Here is an 18,996-nt window from a genome sequence, read left to right on the forward strand (position 1 = left end):
GCACTGACTTTACAATTTATTAGTATTTTTCTTTTTTTAGCTATTGCTATCATGGCATTAAGTTTCTGAAAGAAATACAGATCTAGTTGCCCAAAGTATGGAAGGGTGGGATTTTTTTTTTAAGCATTTTTGTAGTAAAGTAAATATACAATCACTATGTAGACAAATGCATCCTGTTTCAGGAAATGGCTTAAGGGGTTGGGATTGAAAGTAGGCTGTGTTTGACAGTTGCAGATGCTTAACTTGGCAAAGTTCCAGGGTTGCTAGGATCTTTTACATTTAAAGGAATTTTGAATAGTTGAAGAGTCCATATTGACAAAGATGCATGCTTAACATAGACCTTAATGTCTGTGTGTAGATAACACTTACGCAGAAGATGTATGTTATTTGGAGATCAACTCAGTAAGTGCTAGAGGCATGGGAAAATATTTTTTGTGTCTTTTCTTTGGAACTGAACATACATCAACTAAAAACTGTCCATAATAGGAAAATTGTTCTCTTGCACCATAAAGTATTTTGTACTTTTGAACAGTGTCTTAGTGTAGTTTCTGATTATGTTCTGACATAATTCTGTGAATTAGTAACATGGTTTATCTTCCAATTTTTCAGTTTTCAAAATAAACGACTACACATTGTAGGACTTCGTAACATTTATTACATTTGGTAGGAAGAAAGCGTTAAAAAATATCTTGAAATCAGCTTGTTCCTGAACCCTCCTGTGCTCTCAGCTTTGAAGATTCAAATAAATTCATTTATTTAGGTCACAAAGCCTCTCTTGCAAACTCATAGTTTGGAACAGGCCCCAGTTTGTTAGTTTTGTCACCTTTGGCATTTAAATCCAGTAATTATTATATCAAATTTTTGTTGTTGTTTACCAAATAAAGTTTGATGCAAAACTTTAACCATTCAGGTCTTGGGATTATTGTTATAATTCTTAATTCAGTCTCTGACATAGGTCAAGCCTGGGCTTTTTCAGCAGTGGAAAGAGTAAACAGGCTGTGGAGCTTCTTGTGTGACAGTTGCCCGAAGAATTGCTTAATATGCATAATGTTTAGTCCTGTCACATTTTTTTTATGCTTTATTCAACTAGGGCATTGACTTTGATTTGAGGGTAACTGCTTGCATGGTACGGAATATAAAGGATATAAGTGTCTCCAGTCCAACTAGTGCATATTCTCAGTAAACTTCTGAACTTCACTGTTTTAGAAATAGCTTTGCTGTGAAAAAATTGTCTGCTAAGGTATCTTAGCCTAAAACAGAGTGTGAGGGAAAAGGTCTCTGAAATCATACTTGTTTATTCTGTTGTCTGAAAATAATTCTTCCTCTTGTCCCACTTGAGGGCTGTACAAGAAACAGAGGGGGTGGCTGATATCAGAGCAGCACTTGCTTCCAAGTCAGTGTCTTCTGGGAAATGCAACACGAAGCAGCAGCTTTCAAGCCCTGCCAGTTCTTGTCAGATTTTGCTGTATCGATCTCTAATTTATTGCCCTTTTTTTGGGAAATGCTGTGTTCACAGCCAATGTAATTGCTGTCATGCTGCTGTAATAACTTCTTAGAAGTCAAATTAGAGCTGATCACGAATCCTCTGACAAAATAGCTGTTCCATTAGAAAATCTTAATTAGTTGAAACAAGTCCTCCTTTTTAGGAATGTACATACCAGACTCGATGGGAAGCTTTTTCTCTGGTCCGAAATGGAATTTCTAACCAAAGCCAAGCCTAGAATAGCGAAGAAAGACTCTAGGGTTTAAGGAGTCATATGGGACACAAGATAGAAAGCTTAAGACCCTTTTCTGTTTTGTTGTTAACACTAGGCTAAAGATGCTCCCTTTTCTGTCAGTGTCTTTGGTAAGTACAATTCCACATTGTATAAGCAAATAAATATTTTTATATTTTGGCCGAGATAGCTAACCCACAACTGACTTAGATATATCTTGGGATGTGGAAGACGCTTTTCAGATTTCTGATCTGAGTGTGACAGGAAAATGATTGAAAGCTGGGACTATTCCTACGTAAAGTACGCCAACTGTAGTTGGTTGATTCAGGAAAAAAACCCAAGTGAGGATACATGTTTCAAAAAGATTTTGGACTTTTGAAGACAGGCAGGTAGTTTCCTATGCAGCCTTAACACAAACTGTTAGACATTTACCTTACTTAGAACAAATGTTTTTAGCTGACTTTTTACTGAAAGGATTCAGAACAAAGAAATGAAGCACAAAATGTATGTGAAGATACATATGTGTGTGTGTATAAAGATGCAGTATCCTCAAAGAATGTGGTATTTTCATGTTTTAAAAAAAAAAAAAGCTAATGACCTTTAGCTTGTAGTTGCTTTGGTAGCTGAAGGAATGACTCCGGATGCAGGCTTGATGGTTATCTTCAGTCCTCAAGATTTGTTTACGGTAGGAGGAGCTTGGTAGTAAGTGCTACATTTAGGATGTCTGACGGTTGTTGAATGATCATGAATGTTTCCTTCAATGGTTTCTGAAACTCTGAAAGCTGCAGCAGGTTCTGCTGAAGAGAATTGCCTCTTCTTTGACCTGCAGTGTTCAGCCTGGTGATTTCAAGTATTTAATACTGCTGTAGGTATTTTAGTTTAGGTGTGAGAGAAATTAATTAATTGCATTTGCTTATCTTACCCAAATAGTTGCCATAAGACCACTTCCACTCCCTTTGGTAAAGAGAACTGTTTTATCCCGTATAATTTATTCCTCTCTTGAGTGGAAATTGCTGTTCAGCAATAGGGTGGCTAAGAGAAGCTGAAATGGGCTTTCTTCAGATACGGTGCTGGGAGAACATCAGCTGTCTGCCGGTACAGCCATGCCTCCTGGGGCAGCGGCTGCCCTCGCTGCAAGGCTGTACCTAGGACCTGCTGGGACAGCAGTGGTGAGAGGCAGAAAAGGAGCAGCTGCCTTATGAGGGAGCTTTTCCAAGTTCCAGAGCTGTAAGGAAAGATGAAAAGCTGTGGTTCAATGGAAAACATGAGATGCTGTCCTGGGCATGCAACTTCTTCCCCAAAGAGAGCCACAGTGGGTGTTTGAAATATCTGTACCCGGTTCTAACAACTCATCCTCAGTTGAGGCTAAGGTGCCAGCTGATGTGATTTAAGCTTGTGTCCGACGGAGAGGAGCCTTGAACCTGAGGCTGAGACTTGAAATTGAGATACTGAGACCTTGCTAATCCTGTCACTGTGGAGTAACTAATTTCTGAGAAGCCTGCTGCACAAGTGTCACATACGGAGTCATTGCTGTGTCTGAGGCTTGTGAAAGACCTTTGTTTTCCTTTCATACCTGTCTGAAAGCTGCCGCCTTTTCAAAAGTAGTATGTGGTGCTTTGTGAAACAAACACCTCAGTGTGTTGCGTTGGCAATCGGTGTCATAAGCAAAGGAAAAATTTCTAGTCAGGCGCTGAAAAAAAACAACAACCAACAACAGAACCTGATTGAAATAAACCTTCCAGAGTTTTTGAGGGGGTGCTTAGTGAGAAGAACCAGTAAGTGAAAGCCAGAAAAAAAAAAAAAGGTTAGGAGGTTTGTTGGGGTTTTTTTAACAGTGTTTCAGGTTGTTTCAACAAAAGCATTGTTTTTTTAGGATAACCAGACTAGTAAGTCAAGTCAGTCAAATGGCAAGTTTTAGACTTCTCTTGAAAGCCTCAGAAATTAGTTATTAAAACTCTTATCAATACATAGTCAAGCGCTGTGATCTTGGCAAATATTTATTTATGATTGCTTAAGCAATGGTAAGCTGTCTGCATATGTTTTCTCCAAGTCTACTTGCATGGTCCTGTGTATTTTTGTTATGAGACAGAAGTCCTATTATCTTCAGAAAGAACAAAATTAATATTGACAATTAATGCTGACAACTGTGAGTCTAACTTTTCCTAATTTTTAAGACTGCCTTTCTAGCCTAAATAGGTTATATAAATTTATATTAGTCTTTTTTTTTTTTTTTTAGGGGAGAGTATTGAAATTGTCACTGAAAAATGTTTAGGGCTTTAAGCAGTATTTTGAAATTGAAGTTTTCACTTTTACTTCTAGAACACTTTTAAAACTACTTTGTTCCCTAGCTTAAGCACTTTTATTTTGACATAAGAATTGGCAAGAAATAAATGTGTGTTGGAGAGCAGAAAGTTCCTACTACTGGAAAAATGAGAAGTTGGAACAGCCTTCCAGTCAGAAAAATCAGAGCAAAAGGTCGCTTTTATATGGATTTGCTTACCCTGAAAACTATGATGTAGTTGCCAGCATTAGATAGGAATCAGTTCAGCAGTCCTGTACCCTATGCTCTGAACAGAAGCAGAGTGCTTGCTGTTATTTTATGCTGTGGTGTTTTAGCAGAGCATTGTGTTGCTCCATTTATATCAATCCAATCCTTAGCACATATGTTCGCACCGCATCTCAACAGATGCACCAGATTGCACCACAGTACTGGCCTCACGTCAGACAGGGATTAGCTGTCTGAGCTGATGATGCAAAAATGCTTAGACTAGGTACCTGATATGGGTTTTATGAGTATTTTCCTTTCGATCTCTGCCAATTTGGTGTCCTCCAGGAGCTTTAAGTATCTATTAAAAAGTATTTTTTTGAGCATTTTATTTGTAAACAGGCATCAGACTCAAGTCATTGATCATTAAATGTGTTTCCTTTAGAAAGCATGTTTCCTCTAATGATTCTGAAGCGACCTGCTGTGAGTTGGTCCTCTGTATATATCAACACAGTTTAGGAAAGTCTGTTTCAGACAAAGGCAACCGCAGTATCCAAAGTTGCGGTATCCAAAGACCTGTGGACCAAAGGAGAATAAAAACAGAGCAGCATCAGCACTTTTGTGCTGCCTCATTGCTGGGCTGGAAGGAAAAGCTGAAGTGACCCGTTGCCACTCTCTGCTGCTGAAACTATAGCTGAGGTGTTGCTCGCATAGGGCTGATGTTAAATCTATGATAAGGTAGCACATATTAGCACAACGAGTATTGGGAACATAAAGGTGGTGGCATGAGGTTCTTTCGTGCTTTTTTTATGAGGTCTTTTTTTAACATTTGCTGCTCCCGTTGACTTTAGAAGACTGAATCACTCTTGAGTAACACCAAAACTGACCTTAGCTTTGCAAACTTCAGTTTAGCCTGGACAAGTGGTACCTGCACAAGAAAATAAAATTTCCTCCATGGTACTTTTGTGAAGTTGATGCAGCTATTTGAAAGAAAAAGTAACAGGTTCTTTATGGAACTCCTGGTAACACCGGAATACTTTCTGAACAGGACTGGGGTGGTGAGATATCTTAAAATCACGGGTGTACTTCATGTGCTGTGGGTGGGAAACGTAAGTTATTAGTGCCAGTAATTCATGTAGAAAGCTCTATCTTCAGCTGCATCTAAAAAACAGGATGTTTTTCTACCTCTTGAGTCCAGCTTTAATTTTTGGGGGGGAAACAAACCTTCCTTAAAATCTCTTTGCGGCTAGTTCCAAATTTCCCTGAATTGTTTATTGACCAGTAAAAAAGAACATTTGCAGTAAAAAGACTTGGGATTGATTCTGTAGTGCTTTTAACTGGATTACCAGTAAAGTCCCTGCATCAACAGTACAGCAGAAGAGGTGCTTATGTTCTTACTGGTACTTGAGTGTCTTAGTCTTTAAAAATTAGTAGATATGGTTGATGATTCATATTATTATGCTAAATTTTTCAGCACATTGCTGTTCAATATTGATAATTCATGGTGATATACAGGCTTTTGGAGAATTTATTAACTTTTTAATTGAAAAAAGGAGTATCTTGAATATAAAAATATACTACATAAAAGAAGATTATTAAATCCCTATAAACTGTTTCTGCAATTTTAAAAATTTCTTTATTTCCCAAACTGCACTGTGAAACAACAATGGTAGAGGTACTGATCTTGATCATATTCCACTTGAAATATGTCACACATGATTATTTCAGGGTTCAACATACACTAACATACACCAGAGTGGTATCTTTCATTCTCATTTCAGCTGAGCGATACCAGTGTGAATTTAACATTTTGGCTTTGTTGTTTTTTCTGATGATCCGAGGTGAACTCTGTGTGCCATTTCTTGACTTTCTAGTACATGAATCCATTTACAGAAAGTTTGGTTTTCTCTGTTGGCTGTAAATTATGTTCACCTGACAGGTAGATTGGAGATCAGGTACTAAGGTATAAAATGGTGAGTGTGTGAAAGTCCTTGCAATTGTCTTAGACCGTAAGATGAGTAAAGCTGTTTAACTAAAGTAAACAAATAAGCATAGCAGCAGCCTATGAATTGCCTAGTGCAATACCAGTTGTTGTTGTGGTTTGTTTTTTTTCACAAATGAAGATTGCTGATCTTCAGTTTTTCTTAGGGTGCACTGTCTTGTGTGATGTCTATTTGGTGGTGTTTTTTGTAGCCTTTTCTAGACTAGGCAGCTATTTTATGGTTGTTTATGTTCATGGAAGATTGGATTTAATGACCACTGTGGTCATTTGCATCCCACAGTCTTGTTGGCTTGGATTTCTCAGTTAAAAATTTAAAATGTATGTTATCACAGAGCCATATTCTTTAATCTGTCCAGTGCAAGAAAATACTTCTTATGACAATTGACAATTCATAGGTAGAGTAAGGAAACAGACTGCCTGAGGATTATCTTCTCTTTTAGCAGTGAGCAGTCACAAGTTTCAAACCAGAAAAGCTCTGTGTATCTTCGTAGAGAGCCGATACCATGATTACTGATGCGGGTGCATGCTTGAGCAGGCTCAAGGTTTTGCTAGGGAGTAGTAGGTCAGGGCTGATCTGTGCAAGTAGGCAGTACATGCTACCCCATGGTCCTGCAGGACAGACCTGGAGTTCCTCATGGGCATTTTGCTGCTGTGCGGTTCATGATGAAGAAGCAATTCCATTTGACCTCGTGGTGTGAGAGCACTAGCATCTGGGGACCATTCATGGTGGAATTCCAGCATTTCAACAAATATGTGACTTATTTTCCATTACTGCCTGTAGCAATCTCTTATCAACTGTATTCTCGCTGCAGTCATTTTTCTGGTTACTGTTAAGAGAAAAAGTTTAAAAAACATCTTGAGCAATATTATTGATAATGAAGTTGATTCACTGCAAAGAATTAACATATGTAATAGTAAAGAGGAAGTGTTTTGGATTATGGTTCTTTTTTTTTCAGTCTAAGCTCAACGTCAAGCATTTTTAAACCTTTCAAAATTCCCCTCTACTAACAGTAGGTTTCATCCCTTACTCTTCAGTTCTGGTCTCAGAAAACTGCAAGTATGATTATTTAAATACAAAAAAAAATGGTTTAAATTTTACTAGGATACTTATGTTTGTAAAAGTGTTTTCTATCTTAGACTATTGTAGCATCTCCCTGTGTTGTTTAGGTGGATTTCAGTTTTGTAAAAATCCTTTTAATTTACATTTTGCTGGAACCTGTTAGCTTTTATGTAACAGGTTTGTCTGAAAAATAATGTAAGTCTTTGTGCTAAGGAGCAGTTTTAAGATTTTTCAAGTCCCTATTGAAGTATGGGAGTACATATGATGAACAGGGAAACATTAAATGCTTTTTTATATATCCATGACATAAGAAGCTGGAGCAAAATAGTGATTCCCTCTTACTCTACTAGAAGGTGGCTCAGATAAAGAATATTAATGTTCTGTTGTGTTCCAATGGAAATTATCATAGATGTTGTATTATCAAAAATAATAAGAAAGGTGTTCGCTATACAACTTGACTATAGTTTGCAAGTTGATTTTTTTTTTTTTTCCCTTTTAATATCATATCTGAGATTTAATTCTGAGGTGTCCATCCCTGCTTGGCTGTGGCATTTTTGCTTGGTCAAGCTCTCTGCTTGCTTTTGGGTTTTTTTTTCCCCCAAATCACTGCATAGCAGAGTTGTATGGGACCAAAGGAAAATACAGATATTTGTAAGCTTCCATCTTTTCCCTTTCAGTGCACTTACTACAGTTTATTGGATCACAGTTGAATTGATGGGTTTTATAGACATGAAATATGAGGTATAGGCTTTTAGCATGCATGTTAATTGCGTATGTTTTTGCTCTACTATATACAAACTGGCTTGGATTTAAGTTCTGTGGTGCTCTGGCTATCTGAGTGTGAGAGGGTCACATCAGGATATTTACACTTCCTTTTGGAGGATTTCTTCTCTTCCTGAAGCCTTGAGTGATTCTGTTGAGAGTGAGCCAATGATTATGCTCAGCATATGGTGATGAAAGACGCATTTGTAGCCATTGTGAAGTAAAGAAATGGAAAAAGCTGCTGCTTCTCAGAAAGCCTTTATTGCCACCAAAGCAATTCCACTCTGATATTAGCCTTAAGACTGCTGACCTTTGAGAAAAATTAGCCGACAATCCCTGAAAACAATTGGGGGAAAAATTAACAAATAATGATACCAGGTCAGGAAGGCAAAAAAAAAAAAAAAAAAAAAAGAAAAAATTGTCCTTCATTGTGGTAGGGAGATAGTAACATGAGTTTTCAGCTAGGCATAATTTTTTGCATCAGTTCTCAGATTATCACATTTCCCAGAATGTTCATAAGGAATTTCTGTCCTCGTGGAGCATTTTACAGATGAGTGATTTGCAGTTTGATAGGGCACACTGATAAAGTCTAGACTGATCAGATACACTGATTTTTTTGTTTTGGTTTTTTTGGTGCTATGGTTCATGTTTTCTTAAAATAGACTTTTTTATGTGTTAGTAACAGCATAGTGGCAATATATCCACCCTCAGAAGTACATTAACTTGTCTGCAGTGTTTGGCAGTTTTCTCTTTTTTTTGACAGAGCATTTTTATTTTATTTCTCAAGGATAGCTTGCTAGCATGGATTCAAAAGAAAATTAAAAATATGTAGACAATGGCATTTGCAATACATGTTTGAACACTGACAGTAGTAACTTACTCTAACTCGCAGGATTGGCCAGTGTGATGAGTATTCACTTCTTTCTTTTTCCTTAATCCTATATTAGTATACCGAGATCATGAAAGGTATAGGCCATGTTGCATAATGACAAAAGTCACCAGTCTACATTGTCTCAAAATAAACCTCCTTTGTATGAAGAGTAGGCATGACACTTACCGTTGAATACATATCACACTAACATCTCTGCCTCAAAATTTCTGATGTATTTCTACAAGATTTCACATGTTTTTATCATGAGCTTCAACTCTGATATTGTAAAATACATCTCCGATTCAAAGATGTGTTATCTTTGAAGTTAACCGATTATTAACTGTAATGGAGTGGTGCTATGTGAGGATAGTCATACCATTTCTTTAACCAAATGGTTAAAGTAGTGATGGGTTTACCTCCTTAACCAGTTGTGCTACCTGGTGCACAATCCAACTACATCTTTGCATCGAATCATAGGCATAATGTTGAAGGAACTATTACTTGAAGTGAAGTGATTTATGTGATTACATTAGCTAGAAGAGGTATGGAAGCTGCTTGCTAAAGAATGAAAAAAACCCTTGGGTTTGCTTCGTCCTTCCACATTAAGCAAGTGTTATAGAATTTAATTTCTTATGAAATCTGAAAAAGAATGCTTAGAAATATTTAGGAATTATTTCACTTGATAAGAATAATAAAGCTTTGGATACTCAATTGGCATCATACTTGTTTAAAAGAAACTGCAAGATTCTTGCTGCATGTGCTTGGCCTTTGATTTAGCTTAAGAGCAATAAAATTAATGGGTAATATGTAAAGAAGCGTGCCTGTTAGTGTGGGAAAAGCAGTCCAGTTAACAATGTGAAGTCAAATGAAAAATCACGATGGAAGAAGTGACTTTGGGGCTTGTTGAGTATTTTAATGTGTGTTTCCCACAGCAATAGCTGTGCTTGACTTACTGTGCTGGCCTTGACAAGGCTACACAGTAGAAAGCTTACAGCAACAGGACATCAGCGTGCAACACTGGGATTCAGCATAATTAAGCAAGTAGAAAGCTTGTAGAAATCCATCTGAAACATCATACTTGACTCTTCCTATCAACCTAGAGGAATTTTGTGCAGAGGAAAACCTACAGGCCCATGAGCAGTTTTGGAAAGTATTGTAAAGAACACATTTTTGTTTAGGTTAAAGAGTCCCTGTTTGTTCACTTTTTGCATGAAATTATTCTCTTGCTCCTTTCTAAGCTTCTGGGGTTTATTTCAGAAAATAACATACACGTTAATTTTAATTATGCTTTTTGTGTGAAATACGAGTTAATTGTAGATGACTATATCTTCTATCTCAAAAAACAAGGTCAAGAGGTAATGTGTCCTGGAGGCTTATAGATAAAGCTAGACGTTAAGAAGCAAAAAGTTATAGTGCGCCGTTCAGGAGGAAATGGTCTTTGATAGCAAAGGAAGGTGGGCCTAGAGGGAACACCAAGATTGTAGGCACTTGAATGGAGTTCAGTGTTGATGGAAGAACTACGTTTGAAGGATGGTCTGGACATCACTGGAAACAAGCTGAAACATTTTCTAGTTGTTTCACTTCCATCGAGCTGCTAGATTTGCTAAGACTCTGTGTATCTGTATAAGTCTAGTAGCTGACCTCACAAAGTTTTCTGTGTGTGTGACTGCATATTTCTAAGGCTTTTTCTCACTTCTGTGAGAAACTGCAAAGTGCTAAGAATTGTGCTGATGAGAGGACTACTTTCCAAACTTTGAACAAAATAGTTTTATTGTGATGGCTGTCAGCCGAGTGGGGTACATATTCTTGGTCTCTCTTACTGTATTTCCAAGTTTTTGCGTGTTGCATTGTGTTACTCATTTGGGACTACAATACAAAGCATTGATTCAGTATATTTTCAGGCTTGACACCGCATTAGAAAGCTATTTTCCAGTACAAATTTCTCGATATAAAACCAGCAAAGAAAGCTTTATTTAACGGGTTGTACAAAGCATTTAATTGGTTTTGAAAACCACTTTCAAATATATATTTCATTGTCTTTTGGGGATATTTATCTCCTTTTTAATAAGAAGTCTCTTTTTTTTAATGGTTTGGTCTCATTCCAGAAAGTCAGTCTTTTGTTCTTCAAAGGTTAAAGATTAGAGAAAAAATGCTAGAGGCAAAATTATACAAAGGTTCTTTTGTAGCCCCGAAAAATAAAAGTCTTGATTTAAGCAGTCTTGAAAAAATTTCAGAAGTTGAAACTTTTTTTTAATATACAGCTGTTTTTGAAATAGGCTGATACTTCGACAGCCAGAACTGAGTGCAGCAGGAACTCCCACAACAGCCTTCTTGGCCTTCCACAGTAAGGCCAGAGCACTGTGGCCCCCGAGCGCACAGGCAGCAATTGTACCATGCCGTCATATTTTCTTCCACTTGGGATGTCTGTGACTAACTCTCTTTTTCATAAGACAAGACTGTATAATCCTGCAGTGGCATTATCACAAATGAAGCAAAAAATAAATGTGAAGATTCTCTCATTTGCTGGTCCAGCAAAGAATCCACTTTCATGTGTTTGAGCCATGATTTCATAAATAGCATTTTTATAGGTATGTCTTTGCAAGGAGATATGTGTTTAATCTTCCATTGCTACCAGCTAGATGCAGTCCAGCTCTGAACCCAAATCCAGAGTGTTGTGTTAATGCAGCTAAAAGATCGAGCTTTCAGGAGGTTTTATTTGCTGAGGCTCAGTGCTGCACTTACTGAAGGACACAAGTTTGTTCTCTGCTACAGGCTTGATTCCAGCTAGCTGAGAGCAGCAGCACAGGCTTGCACATGGCAACACGCAGTGGTATCAATTTCCTCAAGTGAAAGAGTTTTCTAATTGCAGAGGATGATACTATTTGCCATCGTTTTGGAAACAAGTGTTTGAGGGAGGCCAAGCCAATGCTCCCAGTCCTGCTCCCCTCACTCAGTAACTGTCACCAGCATCCCAATTGTTTCCTTTTATGCTATTTGCTGCGTACGTTTTCTAAGATCATAACAGACACAGGCAGTCTTTTGCAAAATCAGCATAAAATACTTTTAAAGGCAATCGGTTATTGCCTTATAAACTAGGGCAGCCTTATAAACTAGGACATATCACTTAGCTTTCAGTACATTTTGATCAGCTGCACTGCTTTGTGTTGCTGTATTGCACTCCTGTGTTGTTTGCAGGTCTTTAAAATATCCTTACAAGATAATTGGTCATAATATGTGCTGTACAAGACACTGAAGCATATTTTTTATTTTTGCAGGAGGTCCAGGTATATGAGAACTCCATAAAACATTTTAATCTCATTTTAATCTTCAGCTTAAATTTCTCTATCCTTTTTTATTTTCCAGGATGTAAGCAGTCTGGTTTGTTTGGTTGTTTTTTTTCTGCTAATAACTTTTTTTGAGCTTCCCAGTAATTTCTAGTTGTGCATACTTTTGCAAGACATTTCTACTTGGTTTGTTGTCCTCCTGGATAACACTTAGACCTGCTTTGTTTCAATGCCTTCTTGCAAGATGCAGAGGAATTGATAAGAACACCTGACATGCTATAGCAGTAAGTGTGAAATGGAACAAAAATAACACTTTGACCACATGTTGGTGGCAAGAAGTAGTGTGCAGCCAACGTGAAAGCCCTGTTCGATGCAAAGTGCAAATTTGTCCTTTTCCATTTTTGCAGGAAGATTTGCATTTCTCAGAATAACCGCTGTTTATAGAGGATACAATTGTTATTTGCTGCAGATAAAATGTGAATTTTAACAGTGTAAATAACTGAGTTTGCTCTCTTCTCCTATGTAAATCAGTCTTCATGATGTCATTTATTGTGGGTGATTTGTGGTGATATTTTTTTCATCAGTAAAGAGCCAGGTGTTAGGCTTTGTTCTACAGTTCGGGTTATGTTTATATCCATCTGTTCTAGGAAGATAAGGGTGCTTATCCTGCAGTTCTCTGCTTGCACATGTTAGAGTGGCCAGGCGATATGCACGTGGACAAGCGCCAGGGAAATCTAGTTTTGCATGGTTTAGAGGCAGACAGCATGAACATTTGGTTAAAAGATCTCATTAAATAAAAAAAAAAAAAAAAAATTATTAGTGGCTACCTGACAAGTATGAGCTACTACTCTACCTTTGCAGTAGAAATAATATTTGGGTGGTTGTCTTGGTGACTGAATGCTAACCTTTCACATATAGGTACAAACTGTGCTCAGCAAAGAATGTGGTATGCATCAATGAGTGTTCTCCTCAGCTCAAATCAGTAGTGAGAGGGATGTTGTCCCGGGTTTTCTATAGCGCCTCGTTTCATGTAGAAACATGAAGTTAGAAGGTGTAACTTCAGTTTTATCCTTTGATAAATATTCATATTCTGCATTTCTGATCTGCATTTTTAGTCATTCTGTTAACACAACCTGAAAGAATTAAAAATCTTAATTTAATTTACCTACACTAATTGTGATTAAGTATGTAGTCAAATACTATGTACCTTACAAAAAAAAAAAAGGTTTTTTCTCCTTAATCCCCACAAACTCTCAAAAGAATCCTCTCCAACTTCCATGTAGCTCTTCTTTTTCCACTGCTTCTGCCAATAGTCTTTTTAATTCATATACAGAATTTTTCTAGAAACAGATGAGAATGTGCATGTCTTAGAAACTGGAAGTTTGGAAGAGTGCAGGATAGATATTGTTATTAAAATAAAGTTACCATTTTCACAGTACAATCATTTTTTTTTTTTAAATGTTCTGGATTGTCAGCTCACATGTACAACGTTCTTTCTACTGAAAAATTAAATAAAATGTGAAAACCAGTTTCCATAAGTCAGTAGATTATTGTTAGTTAACAGTGTAATATGGATCACTGTCAACTCCACTTGTTCATTTACCATCTGCAGATTTGATCTAGTAAGATTTCCTTTTACAGACTTTGTGTAAAATACAATAAGATACCTTTAAATTTCTTAATTATTTATAAGTTAATCTTACACTGCTTATCATGACCCTTACTGTTGTTCAAAAACATTATACTTACGATGTTTCATAGCACACGGAAGCCACAGAAGGTCATGTAATACATTTGCATATTAAAATATGCCACAGAATTTGTGTATGAAGTCAAACTTCAAAGCATCTGATTTCTGGCTAAGATAGAATGGGAAGATGAAAGAGCAAAAGGATAGCCATACTGGATCAAATCAAGACCATGTTTTATCCAGTATCATGTCTGCAGGAGTACATGTAAGCCGCTAGCTAGAGACAAATAACTGAGCAAGCATATAAAATATTACTCTTCCAATTGCCAAATATTTCCAGCTGAGGCGATTTCCTGAACCAGATGTACGTTCCCTATGGTTTGTAACCTGCAGTGATTTTGTCTTCCCTTAACTTATTCAGTTACCCATTGAATATATAACATTTAGCATCCAAAACATTCTTTGTCCACAAGGTCTGCAGGTCTGTTTCCTGCTGTGTGGAGTACTTCCTTTTTTTTTCTGTTCAGTCTGGCCTATCTAGCTTTTTTTGATTCCTCTAGCTTTATTTTTTAGAAGAACACTTACTATTTTTGCTGCTTCTAATACTCAGAAGCACAAGGATTTAGGGGGTTAGTAGCAAAGAGCTGGCTTTTTTTGCCTTCTAGTTTGCTTGTTTTAGTATTTCACATTTGCAAACTTTCTGTTACAACTATGAAGATTAAGTCTGCTCTTTAAAATTAGGAGATTTGAGTATACCACATAACAGATTCAGGAAACTTCAAGACCATTTAGTATAGTGACTGCACAGTAAAAATCACTGTAGTTGTCAATACTGCATTGTTGTGAAAAAATTTGTTGTCTGTCAGCAAATGAAGGAATGATGATAGAGGGTAACATGATGGAGTGTGCAGAGCACCAAGTGCACTTTGGTAGCTTTAGGAGAAAGTAAATTGGAAGACATGAGCTGGAATCCATGACTTTTAATATTTCATATCATAATATGTTTTAAATATCAATATAAGGTGAAAAAACATGCCTCTGAAGACCTCTGGAAGAGTATTCTGTCCATCTTATTCAAGGGCTAAAATAAATAGGCTTCCAGAGATCTTTAAGAGGAAAATTCACCTGCATAGACACAGATTTTTGCATCTCCCTTTCTTTTACAACTAAATAATAAATTTAGACACTTACTTTAGCAGGTGATCTCTTTAGAACCTTTTCATTGTCTAGGAGGTAGGTTGGGAGTCTAAATGACATGGTCTGAATCCCACACATTGTGTCAAAAATAATAATAGCAATTATTTTTACTCTGAAATTTAACAAAAGAGGATTTGAACCAGTGATAACTTGACTGTATTTTAAAAAAATCAATTATGTTGATTCTAATTATGCTTTGATGATCGAGAATAGGGGAGAAAAACACCTATTGCATGTGAACAGGCATAGCAGAATTTCTTTAAATATAAATGTTTAAGGAAGACAAAAGATGCATGGATTACTTTTCTGGCAAATTATTTCCTGTCAGGCTGTCAGCCATGATTTTTTTATTGTTTGCAATGAATCTTTTCTGAAGAACAAAAGTAAATGCTGTGTTAATTTGTTCACTACTTTATATTTCCTGACTGTGACTGGAGGAAGAAAAGCTAAAATAACACTAATGAAACTGTTCCTTTTTTGCTGTCCAGTGAAACTGAAAATACCTACTAAGTAATAAATAGTCCTTTGTGATAATTTTACTGCATTAAGCAGGAAATAAGATGCTGAGAAAGACAGATTAGCATTGACCACTTGGGAGCTTAATTATAGTAACAAGCTGTGAGAATATCATCGTCTCAGTGGTGATAACACAGATGTATTTTAGTTAACTGGATTTTATTATATGCTTTGACATGCAGCAAGTATTATGGATATGGATATTTTTATGTAACTTAAATGTCAGCAAATGATCATTAAATGCTTCTTTGAAATGAAATGAAAGTGGTGTATAATTGTGTTTTTAAGTAGTTTTGATGTTCTACAAATTCAACTGATTTTGGTGCTCTGCAGCAGCAGAGCCAGTGGTTGCTTTTGAAACTGACTTCAACAGGACAAAGATGGAAGAGATCACTCTAAGAAATAAAAAAATAAAGAAAAGATAAATAGCCTTATTTTTATATATAAATAGTAAATTTTGCTTCTTAATGAGCCTCAAGGTGGGTTACGGATGTCACTTCAAGCTGAAGTTTTCACCCTATATACCTCATTTTTCTGAAGCTTGCTATACAGTCATATGTTTACAGTATTTTCCCTGATGATGATCGCTGAGCTTTAGGGTGTGGGAAATCAGTCTGAAGAAGCATATGCTGTCATGACTGTTCTCATCATAGTCCAATACCACAGTTATAGAGCAACTTTTTCCTAAGCGGGTAAATGTTGGATTTCTGCAAATAGGCACATAAAGGTACTTTCAAGATAACTGCATCTGGTTGCATTAAAAATTTATTCTGTTCTTTTCCAAAGATAAAAGGTTTACAGGTACCCTAGAACAGAATTAAGAGAAAACTATATCCTTTTTTTCCCTAATATATGTTGAAATTAAATACATCTGAAAGCTTTTCCTCATTCTTTTCCTATGTTTGTCTTCTGTAAACAGTTGAAAATTAGTTAATTCTCAAATTTATAAAAACTTGAGAACTGGTACCTTGTGTAAAATTCTTACATTAGAAATGCATAGAGCTAAAGGAGTAAAAATAACTAAAAAGTTCTTTTACTTGCTATTAAAGGTAACAATATTTTATTTAATGTTATTTGAATTGTGATTTACAAATAAGTGATAGACTTTGCAAAATAGGTTTTGGACACAGAAGTCCAGTTGCTAACATCTCTGAATTTAGCTGCGTATTGATATGTAAGGAAGTACATTTTAAATCTCCTACTAGCTGTGATAAATATGCCCAAAATGACACTTTCAACCCCTGTCTTGTACTGTCGGTTAAGTCATAAATGAACCTTGATTTCTTAAAAGTCTCGGGTTTTATGTGTATTGCTACATATTACTTTTTTTTAAAGCTCTATTTCACCTCGTTGGCTCTTCCAATGTTGATGTGAAAAATGCAATGACCTTCAGTGGGCCTCTGGAAGACATGTTCGGGTATACAGTCCAACAGTATGAAAATGAGGAAGGGAAATGGTAAGCTGGTTTTCTTTTCTTCAATAGAAACACAAAATTATCACGTATTCAGTGACTAGGATCTATATTATTATTTGTAAGTATGCCCCATACATAAGGGTCAGATTCTGTCAGTCATATTTCTTAAACTAATGCACAGACCTAAGAAAACCTGGAAAGATTGGGAGACTGAAAGATCGAAATTTATAGCTACATTTATTTCCTCAAAGACATAAACTGAGTTCACAAAATGGCTAAATTCCCTCGTTGATGGAGCGGAGAAAGTTTTGTGTTATGTCCGAGTCCTCCTTTTTCCATTTACGGAATAAAATAATTTCCTTGTGTTAATGTATTGGCAGTGAAATTACTCCTGTTTTACCTAATTAATCTGTATCATGTATTTTTTCCTAAAGTTCTCTGTCAGAGGTTGTCTGAACTGAGTTTTTTAACTGGTGGGAAGATTTCACTGTCAAAATACTTACTAATACAGTATTCCACCTTCTCTTTCGGAGGGATAATTATGTCTTGCAGTTGGTGATATAGTCGCATTTGGGACATGGAGCCTTTTTCTTAACCTGTCCTTTCCTTCTCATTCTCCTGAATTAGAAGTTGCATTTTGGCGTGCTTACTGGTATCATTGCTTCTTGGTCTTCTGATAAACACCTGCTTATGCTTTTCCCTTGTAAGAACAAACTTCATAGCCTAACCACTGGGCTGGAGGACTGAAATAGCAATTGAATGGTAAAGGTTTGGGAATCCCGAGATCTCCATCATTCTTTTCAGATTGCTTTGGTTTTCCCCGAGCTTTGCCAGTAATTTGACATTCTTAGTAAATTCAGGGACTCCCACGGGCCACCTGGGACAAGAGGCGCGGCTGCGTAACAGCCAGGTCAGACTGTTCTGCGCTGCCCGAGCAATCCCACCCACGAGTGCCGGGGCTGTCTGACTCCAAGAGTCTGTCCACCATGGCAACACAGTGTTCACCGTTAGCTGTAAGGGATGTTCACGGAAATGAAATTGTTGAGCCTGCATTTGAAAATGCTAGCTTTTGATTGCCCAGGTTGTAGGATGTTTAAATATACATCTGCATGAGGGTCATGGGAGAATAATAATGACCTTCTTTGAGCTAATTTAGATCTTCAGGAAATGGTATCCATTCTAGGAGCTGGGATTTTGCAAAGTAAGGTATACTGTTGTAAACTGTCCTGAACCTTTCAAGAGCAAAAAAATACAAGCTGGAAATACAACCTGAAGGAAGACAGAAATCTAAACTAGTGTGCCTACATCTGAACATCTCTGGAATTAAAACTCTGCTGTTAAATTGTCAAGCTTTCAAGTTGCTTTCAGCATAGCAACATCCAGAGCAGGAAATCTATAGGTCAACAATTAAAAATAAATATACAAAGCAGCCTTGTGATGCTTTGTCAACTGATGTAACGCTATCTAGATACCGCAGATAGAGATTTTCAGCAACAGATGTTCTGTAAGCCAGAGTGCAGTTGTTTCTTAATAAAACTGGGATCCCCTAAAAAAAATCCTGGTGCAAAAAACCAAAATAGCCTTGCTTGGGGCTTGCTCTTTCTGAGAAAAGAACAGCACAGGGCCATGATCTTGCTGAGCATCGATCACCTCCCACGGATGTCAGGCACACTCAGCTTCCCTGCAGTTAAATGGAAGTCAAGTGTGCGTGGTAGGCTGTGGTGCCTGTTTCTAAGTTTTGGTGTAAAAAATACATCCATTACAGCATATGGCTTGAAAGAGCAGTCAGATCCAGTATATACTTGGAGATTTTTTTTTTTTTCCTTTACAATTAATTAATTCCTAATGAAAAAATCTTTATGGATCACAATAAGCAGCTCCAGCATGGTTTTTTTAGAAGCTGGGTTGTGTACTGTGTTTAAATTCTCCTTTCTGTCTTTTCCAAATCCGTAGGCTATATTTTGCCTATTGTATCATTCTATCCAAATATCTTCTACCTG

At 36.8% G+C, this 18,996-nt stretch overlaps 1 protein-coding gene across 1 annotated transcript in view; it reads left to right on the forward strand.

Moving 5' to 3' along the window:
- ITGA1 (integrin subunit alpha 1) overlaps positions 1–18,996 on the forward strand; it is a gene marked incomplete at its 3' end in the record, with an annotated part of 70,746 nt that overhangs the window by 9,946 nt on the left and 41,804 nt on the right. Inside the window, exon 2 of the mRNA XM_082013459.1 lies at positions 16,918–17,038. Coding sequence (XP_081869585.1) covers positions 16,918–17,038 — 121 coding nt within the window. The remainder of the gene's footprint in view (positions 1–16,917; positions 17,039–18,996) is intronic.

Source organism: Phaethon aethereus (assembly GCF_964289735.1).
Source record: "Phaethon aethereus genome assembly, chromosome: Z".
NCBI classification, from domain to species: Eukaryota; Metazoa; Chordata; class Aves; order Phaethontiformes; family Phaethontidae; genus Phaethon; species Phaethon aethereus.